Below are 15,000 nucleotides of genomic sequence, written 5' to 3'. Positions count from 1 at the left end.
GCCTTCAAGAGGCTCCCCACAGGTCAGAGGGCGGCCGTGCTGGACTCAGCCGTCATGGAGGTCCGGGTGGCAGACGTGGGCGCCCTGGTGCCCCTCCTGCCCAAACCCTGCAGCCCCATCAGCCACCTCCGCTGGCAGACACACGACTACGACGGGAACACAATCCTCCTGCAGGTGACACTAACCTTTCTTCTTCTGTCCTATCTCCTCTAGTCATGACTAGATAGGACAGCTGGAGCAGATCTCAAATTGACTATCTGTCCTATCTAGTCTAGTCATGATGAGTTAGGACAACTGTAACACAACTCAAAAAATACCTAGTTGTCCTATCTAGTCTTGTCATGATTGGATAGGACAGTTGTGGCATATTTCAAATTGACTAGCTGTCCTGTCTCGTCTAGTCATGACGGGATAGGACAGCTGTTGCATATTTCAAATTGACTAGCTGTCCTATTTAGTCTAGTCATGATGAGATAGGACACATCTAGTCTAAATAGGACTGACTAGACTAGGGCTGTCCAATCTAGTCTAGTCATGACGAGATAGGACAGCTGTAGCATATCTCAAATTAACTAACTGTCCTATGTAGTCTAGTCATGACTAGATAGGACAGCTGGAGCATATCTCAAATTGACTATCTGTCCTATCTAGTCTAGTCATGATGAGTTAGGACAACTGTAACACAACTCAAAAAATACCTAGTTGTTCTATCTAGTCTTGTCATGACGGGATATGACAGCTGTAGCAGATCTCAACTTGACTAGCTGTCCTATCTAGTCTAGTCATGGTGGGTTAGGACAACTGTAACACAACTCAAAAAATACCTAGTTGTCCTATCTAGTCTTGTCATGATGGAATAGGACAGCTGTAGCAGATCTCAAATTGACTAGCTGTCTTATCTAGTCTCGTCATGATGAGTTAGGACAACTGTAACACAACTCAAAAAATACCTAGTTGTTCTATCCGGTCTTGTCATGACGGGATAGGATAGCTGTAGCAGATCTCAACTTGACTAGCTGTCCTATCTAGTCTAGTCATGATGGGTTAGGACAACTGTAACACAACTCAAAAAATACCTAGTTGTCCTATCTAGTCTTGTCATGATGGAATAGGACAGCTGTAGCAGATCTCAAATTGACTAGCTGTCCTATCTAGTCTAGTCATGATGAGTTAGGACAACTGTAACACAACTCAAAAAATACCTAGTTGTCCTATCTAGTCTTGTCATGATTGGATAGGACAGTTGTGGCATATTTCAAATTGACTAGCTGTCCTGTCTCGTCTAGTCATGACGGGATAGGACAGCTGTTGCATATTTCAAATTGACTAGCTGTCCTATTTAGTCTAGTCATGATGAGATAGGACACATCTAGTCTAAATAGGACTGACTAGACTAGGGCTGTCCAATCTCGTCTAGTCATGACGAGATAGGACAGCTGTAGCATATCTCAAATTAACTAACTGTCCTATGTAGTCTAGTCATGATGAGATAGGACAGCTGTGGCATATTTCAAATTGACTAACTGTCCTATCTCGTCTAGTCATGATGGGATAGGACAGCTGTAGCATATTTCAAATTAACTAGCTGTCCTGTCTCATATAGTCATGACGAGATAGGACAGCTGTTGCATATTTCAAATTGACTAGCTGTCCTATCTACTCTAGTCATGATGGGATAGGACAGCTGTAGCATATCTCAAATTAACTAACTTTCCTATGGAGTCTAGTCATGATGAGATAGGATGACTGTAGCATACCTCAAATTGATTAGCTGTCCTATCTAGGGCTAGTCATGATGAGATAGGTCACATCTAGCCTAACCCTAACCCTAAGACTAGGGCTGGGCTATATAGTCTAGTCATGACTAGATAGGACAGCTATGGCATATCTCAAATTAACTAGCTGTCCTATTTAGTCTAGTCATGATGAGTTAGGACAACTGTAGCATTCCTGAAGTGAAACAAGTCCAAGTTAGTTTGAAGCGTTCACAAACCAATTTGGTTCTGATCCAGATGACAACTGTGTGTTCCTGGTTGAGGTCTGGGTTCTAGTCAGTAACTTATTACACCTTTTGTTATCTTATACAGGTTCACGACATTCACCTCAAACTCAGACGTGACCCCGCCCACCTTGTGGCAGAATCTTGCTTGGCCCCGCCCACTCCGACCTGTAGCTCCGCCTCCTACAAGAACCGCCGCCATCATCATCAGACCACATCCCGCCCCAGATGGCACCATCAGCAGAGGTCGGTGTGTTCCCTCCCGCTGTGCTGTGAGGAGGATGAGGACGAGGGGGCGCGGTTCTGGCCCGACTGGTACCACCCGTGCAGGGGGCGGGGCCAGCGCTCCAACTCGCTCTTCTCTCTGCCAAACCTGGACTCAGTCAGCTCCACCTGCTCTTCGCCGGGTCCGGCACCAGCACCGGCACCAGCACCGGCACCAGCACCGGCACCAGCCAGCCCTCGCCGGCGCTCTCTGCACAGAAGCTCCTCCCTCATCCCCACTTTCCGGCTCAACGTGGACGCGCTCCTTGGCGCCGAGGAGACGGACGTGGACACGGGGAATAAAGTCCGAGCAGGCGGTGTGGACCTCACCGTGGTGTCCGCCTACATCCAAACCCACCTGGAGGCTTCTCGGTCCCTACCGGCGCCACGGCAAGACAGCCAGCCGCCTCCCGGACCTCAGGACCACCACAAGGCGGCGGCGCTTGGACGGACTCCCGTCTCTTGTAGGACAAAACCACCTCAGTCCCTCAGTGACGTCTCCATGGACCACAACCTGCAAACACCTGCAGGAAGTCCATGGGAAGGTGAGGAGGAGCAGGAATTCTACATTTGAGGACTCATTGCTCTTTGCCGCCCTCTAGTGGACACACCTTCACTATACAGTGTCACCCTCTAGTGGACACACCTTCACTATACAGTGTCACCCTCTAGTGGACACACCTTCACTATACAGTGTCACCCTCTAGTGGACACACCTTCACTATGCAGTGATGCCCTTTAGTGGACACACCTTCACTATGCAGTGTCACCCTCTAGTGGACACACCTTCACTATGCAGTGATGCCCTTTAATGGACACACCTTCACTATACAGTGTCACCCTCTAGTGGACACACCTTCACTATGCAGTGTCACCCTCTAGTGGACACACCTTCACTATGCAGTGTCACCCTCTAGTGGACACACCTTCACTATGCAGTGTCACCCTCTAGTGGACACACCTTCACTATACAGTGTCACCCTCTAGTGGACACACCTTCACTATGCAGTGATGCCCTTTAATGGACACACCTTCACTATGCAGTGTCACCCTCTAGTGGACACACCTTCACTATGCAGTGATGCCCTTTAATGGACACACCTTCACTATACAGTGTCACCCTCTAGTGGACACACCTTCACTATGCAGTGTCACCCTCTAGTGGACACACCTTCACTATGCAGTGTCACCCTCTAGTGGACACACCTTCACTATGCAGTGTCACCCTCTAGTGGACACACCTTCACTATACAGTGTCACCCTCTAGTGGACACACCTTCACTATGCAGTGATGCCCTTTAATGGACACACCTTCACTATGCAGTGTCACCCTCTAGTGGACACACCTTCACTATGCAGTGATGCCCTTTAATGGACACACCTTCACTATACAGTGTCACCCTCTAGTGGACACACCTTCACTATGCAGTGATGCCCTTTAATGGACACACCTTCACTATGCAGTGTCACCCTCTAGTGGACACACCTTCTTTATACAGTGTCACCCTCTAGTGGACACACCTTCACAATACAGTGTCACCCTCTAGTGGACACACCTTCACTATGCAGTGTCACCCTCTAGTGGACACACCTTCACTATGCAGTGTCACCCTCTAGTGGACACACCTTCACTATGCAGTGTCACCCTCTAGTGGACACACCTTCACTATACAGTGTCACCCTCTAGTGGACACACCTTCACTATGCAGTGATGCCCTTTAATGGACATACCTTCACTTTGCAGTGCCACCCTCTAGTGGACACACCTTCACCATACAGTGTCACCCTCTAGTGGACACACCTTCACTATACAGTGTCACCCTCTAGTGGACACACCTTCACCATACAGTGTCACCCTCTAGTGGACACACCTTCACTATACAGTGTCACCCTCTAGTGGACACACCTTCACTATGCAGTGTCACCCTCTAGTGGACACACCTTCACTATACAGTGTCACCCTCTAGTGGACACACCTTCACTATGCAGTGTCACCCTCTAGTGGACACACCTTCACTATACAGTGTCACCCTCTAGTGGACACACCTTCACTATGCAGTGTCACCCTCTAGTGGACACACCTTCACTATGCAGTGTCACCCTCTAGTGGACACACCTTTACTATGCAGTGTCACCCTCTAGTGGACACACCTTCACTATACAGTGTCACCCTCTAGTGGACACACCTTCACTATACAGTGTCACCCTCTAGTGGACACACCTTCACTATACAGTGTCACCCGCTAGTGGACACACCTTCACTATGCAGTGTCACCCTCTAGTGGACACACCTTCACTATGCAGTGTCACCCTCTAGTGGACACACCTTCACTATGCAGTGTCACCCTCTAGTGGACACACCTTCACTATGCAGTGTCACCCTCTAGTGGACACACCTTCACTATACAGTGTCACCCTCTAGTGGACACACCTTCACTATGCAGTGATGCCCTTTAATGGACATACCTTCACTTTGCAGTGCCACCCTCTAGTGGACACACCTTCACCATACAGTGTCACCCTCTAGTGGACACACCTTCACTATACAGTGTCACCCTCTAGTGGACACACCTTCACCATACAGTGTCACCCTCTAGTGGACACACCTTCACTATACAGTGTCACCCTCTAGTGGACACACCTTCACTATGCAGTGTCACCCTCTAGTGGACACACCTTCACTATACAGTGTCACCCTCTAGTGGACACACCTTCACTATGCAGTGTCACCCTCTAGTGGACACACCTTCACTATGCAGTGTCACCCTCTAGTGGACACACCTTTACTATGCAGTGTCACCCTCTAGTGGACACACCTTCACTATACAGTGTCACCCTCTAGTGGACACACCTTCACTATACAGTGTCACCCTCTAGTGGACACACCTTCACTATACAGTGTCACCCGCTAGTGGACACACCTTCACTATGCAGTGTCACCCTCTAGTGGACACACCTTCACTATGCAGTGTCACCCTCTAGTGGACACACCTTCACTATGCAGTGTCACCCTCTAGTGGACACACCTTCACTATGCAGTGTCACCCTCTAGTGGACACACCTTCACTATGCAGTGTCACCCTCTAGTGGACACACCTTCACTATACAGTGCCGCCCTCTAGTGGACACACCTTCACTATACAGTGTCACCCTCTAGTGCTTTAGTGGACACACCTTCATTTCCTAGTGTCACCCTCTAGTGGACACACCTTCACTATACAGTGTCACCCTCTAGTGCTTTAGTGGACACACCTTCATTTCCTAGTGTCACCCTCTAGTGGACACACCTTCACCAGACAGTGTCGCCCTCTAGTGGACACACCTTCACTTTGCTTTCTGGTGCCCTCTGTTGGACACACCTTTACTTCACAGTGCTGCCCTCCAGTGGACTAACTTCAGTATGGCCAACTTGGTTTCAGAGTTGGTAGCAAACATGGCGCCCTGTAGTCACTTTGAGGGGCTTTTAAAAAGTCATTTATGAGAGCCTGTGGTCTAAAGCCCCTTCCATGACTTTGGAACGTCATGTTTGCTACCACCTTTGACAGCAAGTCCGCCACAGGCTCTGACCATGACTTTGCTGCCCTCTGGTGGACACGTTTGTGTACAAACTGCAGACAACTTGACTTGAGCATTAGTTTAATATGAAAACAACATCCGTGACTAACAGGACTTTGTTGACATTGTGTCATGGACTTCATGGATTGTGTATCAAGTGAAAACACACAAAAAGGCCAGCAAAAGATCAATAAAGGTTGACATTTTCAAAAAAATCCTCTTTGACTTTAAAAAAGTATTTTTCCACTGAGAGTCACATGTTTAATTCCAAAGTGTAGAAAAGTTCTGTACAAATATATACAAGAAGACATCTTAGGACCATCAGCATCTTCCTCTGACACTGCAGTGTAGTGCTGCCCCCTGCTGGTTCCTGCAGTGCAGTGCTGCCCCCTGCTGGTTCCTGCAGTGCAGTGCTGCCCCCTGCTGGTTCCTGCAGGTTCACTGCTGGCCCGGGCGTTGCAGCAGCTGGCCCACCATGCCCAGGAAGGCCTGGTTGAAGGTGTTGGTGGAGTCCAGCTGCTCCCTCCGCAGGGAGACCTCCATCTCTCTGGCCAGACGCATCTCCTCCAGGGCCAGCTGGAAGTGTTCCGAGCGCTGCTGGAGCTGCATCTCCTGCAGGCGCAGGATGCGCTCCTGCTGCGCCTCGTCCACCCGGTGGTGCCTCAGGTCCGCCGAGTGGATCCTCTGCAGGACGGCCACCAGCTCCGACTCGCGTGTGCCTCTCGGTCCTGGAAACAGGAAGTGCTGCTTTTATCCGCAGCGCAAAGCCTCGCCGGCGCCACACTTACTGCGTTTGGGCTTGGCCGGCGCCACCTCGTCCTCCTCCTCAGACTCCGCCTCCGACGGCTGGGACGGCGTGGGCGTGGCTTCTGCCTTCGGGGCCGAGACGCTTTGGGGGGTGGAGGGCTCCACCAAAGACGGACTTAAGTCTTGAAGAAGAGAAGGTTGAGATGAGGAGGAGGAGTCAAGACATTCATTGTTCCAAAAACGTTGTCTTTGTGAGGACCTCATCCATCCATCCACTTCCTACCGCTTGTCCCTTTTGGGGTCGCGGGGGTCTTTGTGAGGACAATATTGATCATTATGGAACATTTGATTTCTTTTTACAATATTAAACATTTTCAACCAATAACTTTGAAATGATCTTTTACACGACAGCTTTTAAAAACCTACACAAACATCAAAGATCCTCTGATAAAAATAATACTCGTACTAATACTAATAATACTACTACTACTACTAATAATAATAATAATATATATAGTTTTTTGTCCTGTCCAGCTTCTCAGGCAAATCATATAGTTGATGTAGATGATGATGATCATATAGTAGATGTAGCAAATTATAGTAATAATAATAACAAAAATAATATTAATATCAATAAGAAAAAATAATAGTTATAATAATATAAATAGTAATAATATAATATTAGCAATAACAATAATAATAGTAATAATAATAACAATAAAAAATATTAATAATAATATTAATAATCTGATGTATGCGAGAGCAGACATTGGAGGCGGGCTGAGGCTCAGTGGCCAGCCAATTAGAAGCTAGATTGGCTGGAATGTTCTGTGCAGTTTTTCCATTGGCTGTAGGCGTGTCTACGCTGTAGGCGTGTCTACACTGTAGGCGTGTCTACGCTGACATGTTCGTCCATGCTAGTCCGCCGTAGGTCACATGACACGCGGACAAGGAAGTAAGTTTGCTAATGTTAGCGCAAGTGTGTTGGTGACTGTGACATGACAGAGTCCTTTGAAATACAGCTCAGCTGTGCTTGAAACACTGACAAAGATCCTCTATAACACAGGAGTAGTCTGCTTAAAACAGTGTCAAAGATCCTCTATAAAACAGGAGTAGTCTGCTTAAAACAGTGTCAAAGATCCTCTATAAAACAGGAGCAGTCTGCTTAAAACAGTGTCAAAGATCCTCTATAAAACAGGAGTAGGCTGCTTGAAACAGTGTCAAAGATCCTCTATAAAACAGGAGCAGGCTGCTTGAAACAGTGACAAAGATCCTCTATGAAACAGGAGCATTCTGCTTTAGAGCTGCAGCTATTGAATATTTTAGTAATCGAGTATTCTATTGAATATCCCAATCCATTAATTGAGTAATCAAATGAATCATATGTTTGCTAAAATAAAATAAAATATTGATAATAATATATTTTTTTGATGTAGATGATCATATAGTAGATGTAGATGATCATATAGTAGATGTAGATGATCATATAGTAGATGTAGATGATCATATAGTAGATGTAGATGATCATATAGTAGATGTAGATGATCATATAGTAGATGTAGATGATCATATAGTAGATGTAGATGATCATATAGTAGATGTAGATGATCATATAGTAGATGTAGATGATCATATAGTAGATGTAGATGATCATATAGTAGATGTAGATGATCATATAGTAGATGTAGATGATCATATAGTAGATGTAGATGATCATATAGTAGATGTAGATGATCATATAGTAGATGTAGATGATCATATAGTAGATGTAGATGATCATATAGTAGATGTAGATGATCATATAGTAGATGTAGATGATCATATAGTAGATGTAGATGATCATATAGTAGATGTAGATGATCATATAGTAGATGTAGATGATCATATAGTTGATGTAGATGATCATATAGTAGATGTAGATGATCATATAGTAGATGTAGATGATCATATAGTAGATGTAGATGATCATATAGTAGATGTAGATGATCATATAGTAGATGTAGATGATCATATAGTAGATGTAGATGATCATATAGTAGATGTAGATGATCATATAGTAGATGTAGATGATCATATAGTAGATGTAGATGATCATATAGTAGATGTAGATGATCATATAGTTGATGTAGATGATCATATAGTAGATGTAGATGATCATATAGTAGATGTAGATGATCATATAGTAGATGTAGATGATCATATAGTAGATGTAGATGATCATATAGTAGATGTAGATGATCATATAGTTGATGTAGATGATCATGTCGGCTGTTCACGTTGACTTTACAAAAGAGAAGTGTATGATACTTCTCTTGTTGCCTTATTTGTATTTGACTTGATTAAATGTATTTATATTATTATTATTTGGTGCAGAGCAATATTTTTGCTTAATTAAGGTTTAATTATACAAGATGTGCCCTCAATTTTTGCGTTTGGCCTAATTGTCTTTTATTTTCACATATATGTGTATATATATATATATATATATATATATATATATATATATATATATATATATATATATATATATATATATAAATATATATATACATATATATATATATATATATATATATAAATAAAGTAATAATATTATTACCATCATCAATGATGACCTCCATGAAGTCGTGTGTCTGCGGCCCAGAAGGTGTATACATATATATATATATATATATATATATATATATATATATATATATAAATATGAATAATAAATCCTATTATTACCATCATCAATGATGACCTCCATGAAGTCGTGTGTCTGCGGCCCAGAAGGTGTATACATATATATATATATATATATATATATAAAAATATGAATAATAAATCATATTATTACCATCATCAATGATGACCTCCATGAAGTCGTGTGTCTGCGGCACAGAAGGTGTATACATATATATATATATATATATATATATATATATATATATATATATAAATATGAATAATAAATCCTATTATTACCATCATCAATGATGACCTCCATGAAGTCATGTGTCTGCGGCCCAGCAGGTGTAGCAGGGTGTCCGTAGATGGCGTCCATGTGCGGGAACCACCTCCATGTCTTCCTGGTGGACAAGTTGTCTTTAATGGATCTGTAGTCGCTCTTCATCTTCTTCAGTTTCTCTCTGCATTGACGGAAAGTTCTCTCGTAGCCATAAGCCGCCATTAGCTGGGACAGTTCTTTGTACACCTTCTGGTTCCTGCTGCCGTCCAACTCCGCCTGGATCTTCTCGTCCGCCACCAGAACCAAGAACTGGGTCACCTCGCTGACGGACCATGGCACGGTGGTGTGGGGGGCCATGCTGCGCGGGGATCGAACACAAGGATCACAACAACACCGGAGATGCTAGTGCTAACGCACTCCTCTTGTCGCAAGCTGATGACGTCATCATCCTCGCCTGACGTCATCACTCTGCCACCCACTCGGCTCGCTTGGATCCTCTTTGTCAGCAACTAATTATTTATTCACACTTTATTACCAAATATTCACACTAACACTACACTTTATTAGCAACTATTCACACTAACACTACACTTTATTAGCAACTATTCACACTAACACTACACTTTATTAGCAACTATTCACACTAACACTACACTTTATTAGCAACTATTCACACTAACACTACACTTTATTAGCAACTATTCACACTAACACTACACTTTATTAGCAACTATTCACACTAACACTACACTTTATTAGCAACTATTCACACTAACACTACACTTTATTAGCAACTATTCACACTAACAATACTCTTTATTAGCAACTATTCACACTAACACTACACTTTATTAGCAACTATTCACACTAACACTACACTTTATTAGCAACTACTCACACTAATAATACTCTTTATTAGCAACTATTCACACTAACACTACACTTTATTAGCAACTATTCACACTAACAATACTCTTTATTAGCAACTATTCACACTAACACTACACTTTATTAGCAACTATTCACACTAACACTACACTTTATTAGCAACTATTCACACTAACAATACTCTTTATTAGCAACTATTCACACTAACACTACACTTTATTAGCAACTATTCACACTAACACTACACTTTATTAGCAACTACTCACACTAATAATACTCTTTATTAGCAACTATTAACACTAATAATAATCTTTATTAGCAACTATTCACACTAATAATACTCTTTATTAGCAACTATTCACACTAACACTACTCTTTATTAGCAACTATTCACACTAATAATACTCTTTATTATCAAATACTCACACTAATAATACTCTTTATTATCAAATATTCACACTAATAATGCTCTTTATTATCAAATGCACACACTAATAATACTCTTTATTATCAAATATTCACACTAACACTACACTTTATTAGCAACTACTCACACTAATAATACTCTTTATTATCAAATACTCACACTAATAATGCTCTTTATTATCAACTATTCACACTAATAATACTCTTTATTAGCAACTATTCACACTAGTAATACTCTTTATTATCAACTATTCACACTAATAATGCTCTTTATTATCAACTATTCACACTAATAATACTCTTTATTAGCAACTATTCACACTAATAATACTCTTTATTAGCAACTATTCACACTAGTAATACTCTTTATTATCAACTATTCACACTAATAATGCTCTTTATTAGCAACTATTCACACTAATAATACTCTTTATTAGCAACTATTCACACTAATAATACTCTTTATTAACAACTATTCACACTAATAATACTCTTTATTAGCAACTATTCACACTAATAATGCTCTTTATTAGCAACTATTCACACTAATAATGCTCTTTATTAGCAACTATTCACACTAATAATGCTCTTTATTAGCAACTATTCACACTAATAATACTCTTTATTATCAAATACACACAATACTTTTTATTATCAAATATTCACACTAATAATACTCTTTATTATCAAATATTCACACTAACAATACTCTATATTAGCAACTATTCACACTAATAATACTCTTTATTATCAAATACTCACACTAATAATACTCTATGTTATCAAATATTCACACTAATAATACTCTTTATTATCAAATAATCACACTAATAATACTCTTTATTATCAAATACACACACTGATAGTACTCTTTATTATCAAATATTCACACTAATAATACTCTTTATTATCAAATATTCACACTAATAATACTATTTATTATCAAATATTCACACTAATAATACTCTTTATTATCAAATACACGCACTAATAATACTCTTTATTATCAAATACACACACTAATAATACTCTTTATTATCAAATATTCACACTAACAATACTCTATATTAGCAACTATTCACACTAATAATACTCTTTATTATCAAATACTCACACTAATAATACTCTTTATTATCAAATACACACACTGATAGTACTCTTTATTATCAAATATTCACACTAATAATACTCTTTATTAGCAACTATTCACACTAATAATACTCTTTATTAGCAACTATTCACACTAATAATGCTCTTTATTAGCAACTATTCACACTAATAATACTCTTTATTATCAAATACACACACTAATAATACTCTTTATTATCAAATATTCACACTAACAATACTCTATATTAGCAACTATTCACACTAATAATACTCTTTATTTTCAAATGCACACCCTAATAATACTCTTTATTATCAAATAGTCACACTAATAATACTCTTTATTATCAAATATTCACATTAACAATACTCTATATTAGCAACTATTCACACTAATAATACTCTTTATTATCAAATACACACACTAATAATACTCTTTATTATCAAATATACACACTAATAATACTCTTTATTTTCAAATGCACACCCTAATAATACTCTTTATTATCAAATACACACACAAATAATACTCTTTATTATCAAATAGTCACACTAATAATACTCTTTATTATCAAATATTCACACGAACAATACTCTATATTAGCAACTATTCACACTAATAATACTCTTTATTATCAAATACTCACACTAATAATACTCTATGTTATCAAATATTCACACTAATAATACTCTTTATTATCAAATAATCACACTAATAATACTCTTTATTATCAAATACACACACTGATAGTACTCTTTATTATCAAATATTCACACTAATAATACTCTTTATTATCAAATACACACACTAATAATACTCTTTATTATCAAATACACACTAATAATACTCTTTATTATCAAATATTCACACTAACAATACTCTATATTAGCAACTATTCACACTAATAATACTCTTTATTATCAAATACTCACAGTAATAATACTCTATGTTATCAAATATTCACACTAATAATACTCTTTATTATCAAATAATCACACTAATAATACTCTTTATTATCAAATACACACACTGATAGTACTATTTATTATCAAATATTCACACTAATAATACTCTTTATTATCAAATACACACAGTAATTATACTCTTTATTATCAAATTTTCACACTAATAATACTCTTTATTCTCATTTATTCACACTAACAATACTCTATATTAGCAACTATTCACACTAATAATACTCTTTATTATCAAATGCACACCCTAATAATACTCTTTATTATCAAATATTGACACAAACACTACTCTTTATTATCAAATATTCACACAAATAATACTCTTTATTATCAAATATTCACACAAATAATACTCTTTATTATCAAATGCACACACTAATAATACTCTTTATTATCAAATATTCACACAAATAATACTCTTTATTCTCAAATATTGGCGATCATGAACTGTTTTGATTGTAAATATTCCACAAGGCGGGCTAGTATTTCATGTCACTAGTTACAATTTCATTTGACCTCAACAATATTTGGAGCATTTTAACAAAACATAAAAACACTCAAAAAGTAAGAATAAGAATGTGTGTGTGTGTGTGTGTGTGTGTGTGTGTGTGTGTGTGTGTGTGTGTGTGTGTGTGTGTGTGTGTGTGTGTGTGTGTGTGTGTGTGTGTGTGTGTGTGTGTGTGTGTGTGTACAGTGTATTTTATATGTCAGCTCATATATGTATGTATACATACATATTTAAGTGTATATATATATATATATACTTGTATACATACATATATATATGTATGTATACATACATATATAAGTATATATGTATATATACATGTATACATACAAACCCCGTTTCCATATGAGTTGGGAAATGGTGTTAGATGTAAATATAAACGGAATACAATGATTTGCAAATCCTTTTCAAGCCATATTCAGTTGAATATGCTACAAAGACAACATATTTGATGTTCAAACTCATAAACAATTTGAAATGTGGACTCTTCAGACCACAGAACACTTTTCCACTTTGCATGAGTCCATCTTAGATGATCTCGGGCCCAGAGAAGCTGACGCCGTTTCTGGGTGTTGTTGATAAATGGCTTTGGCTTTGCATATTAGAGCTTTAACTTGCACTTACAGATGTAGCGACCAACTGTATTTAGTGACAGTGGTTTTCTGGGTGTTGTTGATAAGTGGCTTTGGCTTTGCATATTAGAGCTTTAACTTGCACTTACAGATGTAGCGACCAACTGTATTTAGTGACAGTGGTTTTCTGAAGTGTTCCTGAGCCCATGTGGTGATATCCTTTAGAGATTGATGTGGGTTTTTGATACAGTGCCGTCTGAGGGATGGAAGGTCACGGTCATTCAATGTTGGTTTCGGGCCATGCCGCTTACGTGGAGTGATTTCTCCACATTCTCTGAACCTTTTGATGATATTATGGAGCGTAGATGTTGAAATCCCTACATTTCTTGCAATTGCACTTTGAGAAACGTTGTTCTTAAACTGTTTGACTATTTGCTCACGCAGTTGTGGACAAAGGGGTGTACCTCGCCCCATCCTTTCTTGTGAAAGACTGAGCATTTTTTGGGAAGCTGTTTTTATACCCAATCATGGCACCCACCTGTTCCCAATTAGCCTGCACACCTGTGGGATGTTCCAAATAAGTGTTTGATGAGCATTCCTCAACTTTATCAGTATTTATTGCCACCTTTCCCAACTTCTTTGTCACGTGTTGCTGCCATCAAATTCTAAAGTTAATGATTATTTGCACACAAAATAAAGTTTATGAGTTTGAACATCAAATATGTTGTCTTTGTAGCATATTCAACTGAATATGGCTTGAAAAAGATTTGCAAATCATTGTATTCCGTTTATATTTACATCTAACACCATTTCCCAACTCATGGAAACGGGGTTTGTACATGTATATATATATATATATATATATATATATATATATATATATATATATATATATATATATATATATGTATATATATATATATATATATATATATATATATATATATATGTGTATGTATATATGTATATATATATATGTATGTATATATGTATGTATATATATATATAT

General features: G+C 39.0%; 2 protein-coding genes across 2 annotated transcripts in view; one reads left to right on the top strand and one right to left on the bottom strand.

Moving 5' to 3' along the window:
- The window catches only part of LOC133574352 (protein FAM124A), a 10,747-nt gene extending 7,841 nt beyond the window's left edge, over nt 1-2,906 (top strand). Inside the window, exons 3-4 of the mRNA XM_061926512.1 lie at nt 1-174; nt 2,088-2,906. The exon at nt 1-174 is cut by the window's left edge and continues 539 nt beyond it. Of these exons, the coding sequence (XP_061782496.1) occupies nt 1-174; nt 2,088-2,837 (924 nt within the window). The 3' untranslated portion in view covers nt 2,838-2,906. The remainder of the gene's footprint in view (nt 175-2,087) is intronic.
- Nucleotides 2,907-5,882: 2,976 nt separating this feature from the next.
- On the bottom strand, nt 5,883-9,963 carry LOC133574292 (uncharacterized). Its single transcript, XM_061926415.1, has 3 exons — nt 9,533-9,963; nt 6,607-6,747; nt 5,883-6,546 (listed from the first exon to the last, which is right to left on the bottom strand). Exons 1-3 carry the CDS (start codon nt 9,870-9,872, stop codon nt 6,257-6,259), a joined length of 771 nt encoding a protein of 256 aa, XP_061782399.1. The 5' UTR covers nt 9,873-9,963; the 3' UTR covers nt 5,883-6,256.
- Between the last annotated feature and the right edge of the window lie 5,037 nt (nt 9,964-15,000).

This window comes from Nerophis lumbriciformis, linkage group LG31, assembly GCF_033978685.3.
Source record: "Nerophis lumbriciformis linkage group LG31, RoL_Nlum_v2.1, whole genome shotgun sequence".
In the NCBI taxonomy this organism is placed as follows: domain Eukaryota; kingdom Metazoa; phylum Chordata; class Actinopteri; order Syngnathiformes; family Syngnathidae; genus Nerophis; species Nerophis lumbriciformis.
Note: the sequence above shows the minus strand (reverse complement) of the source record. Positions and strands in the feature narration are given on the sequence as shown.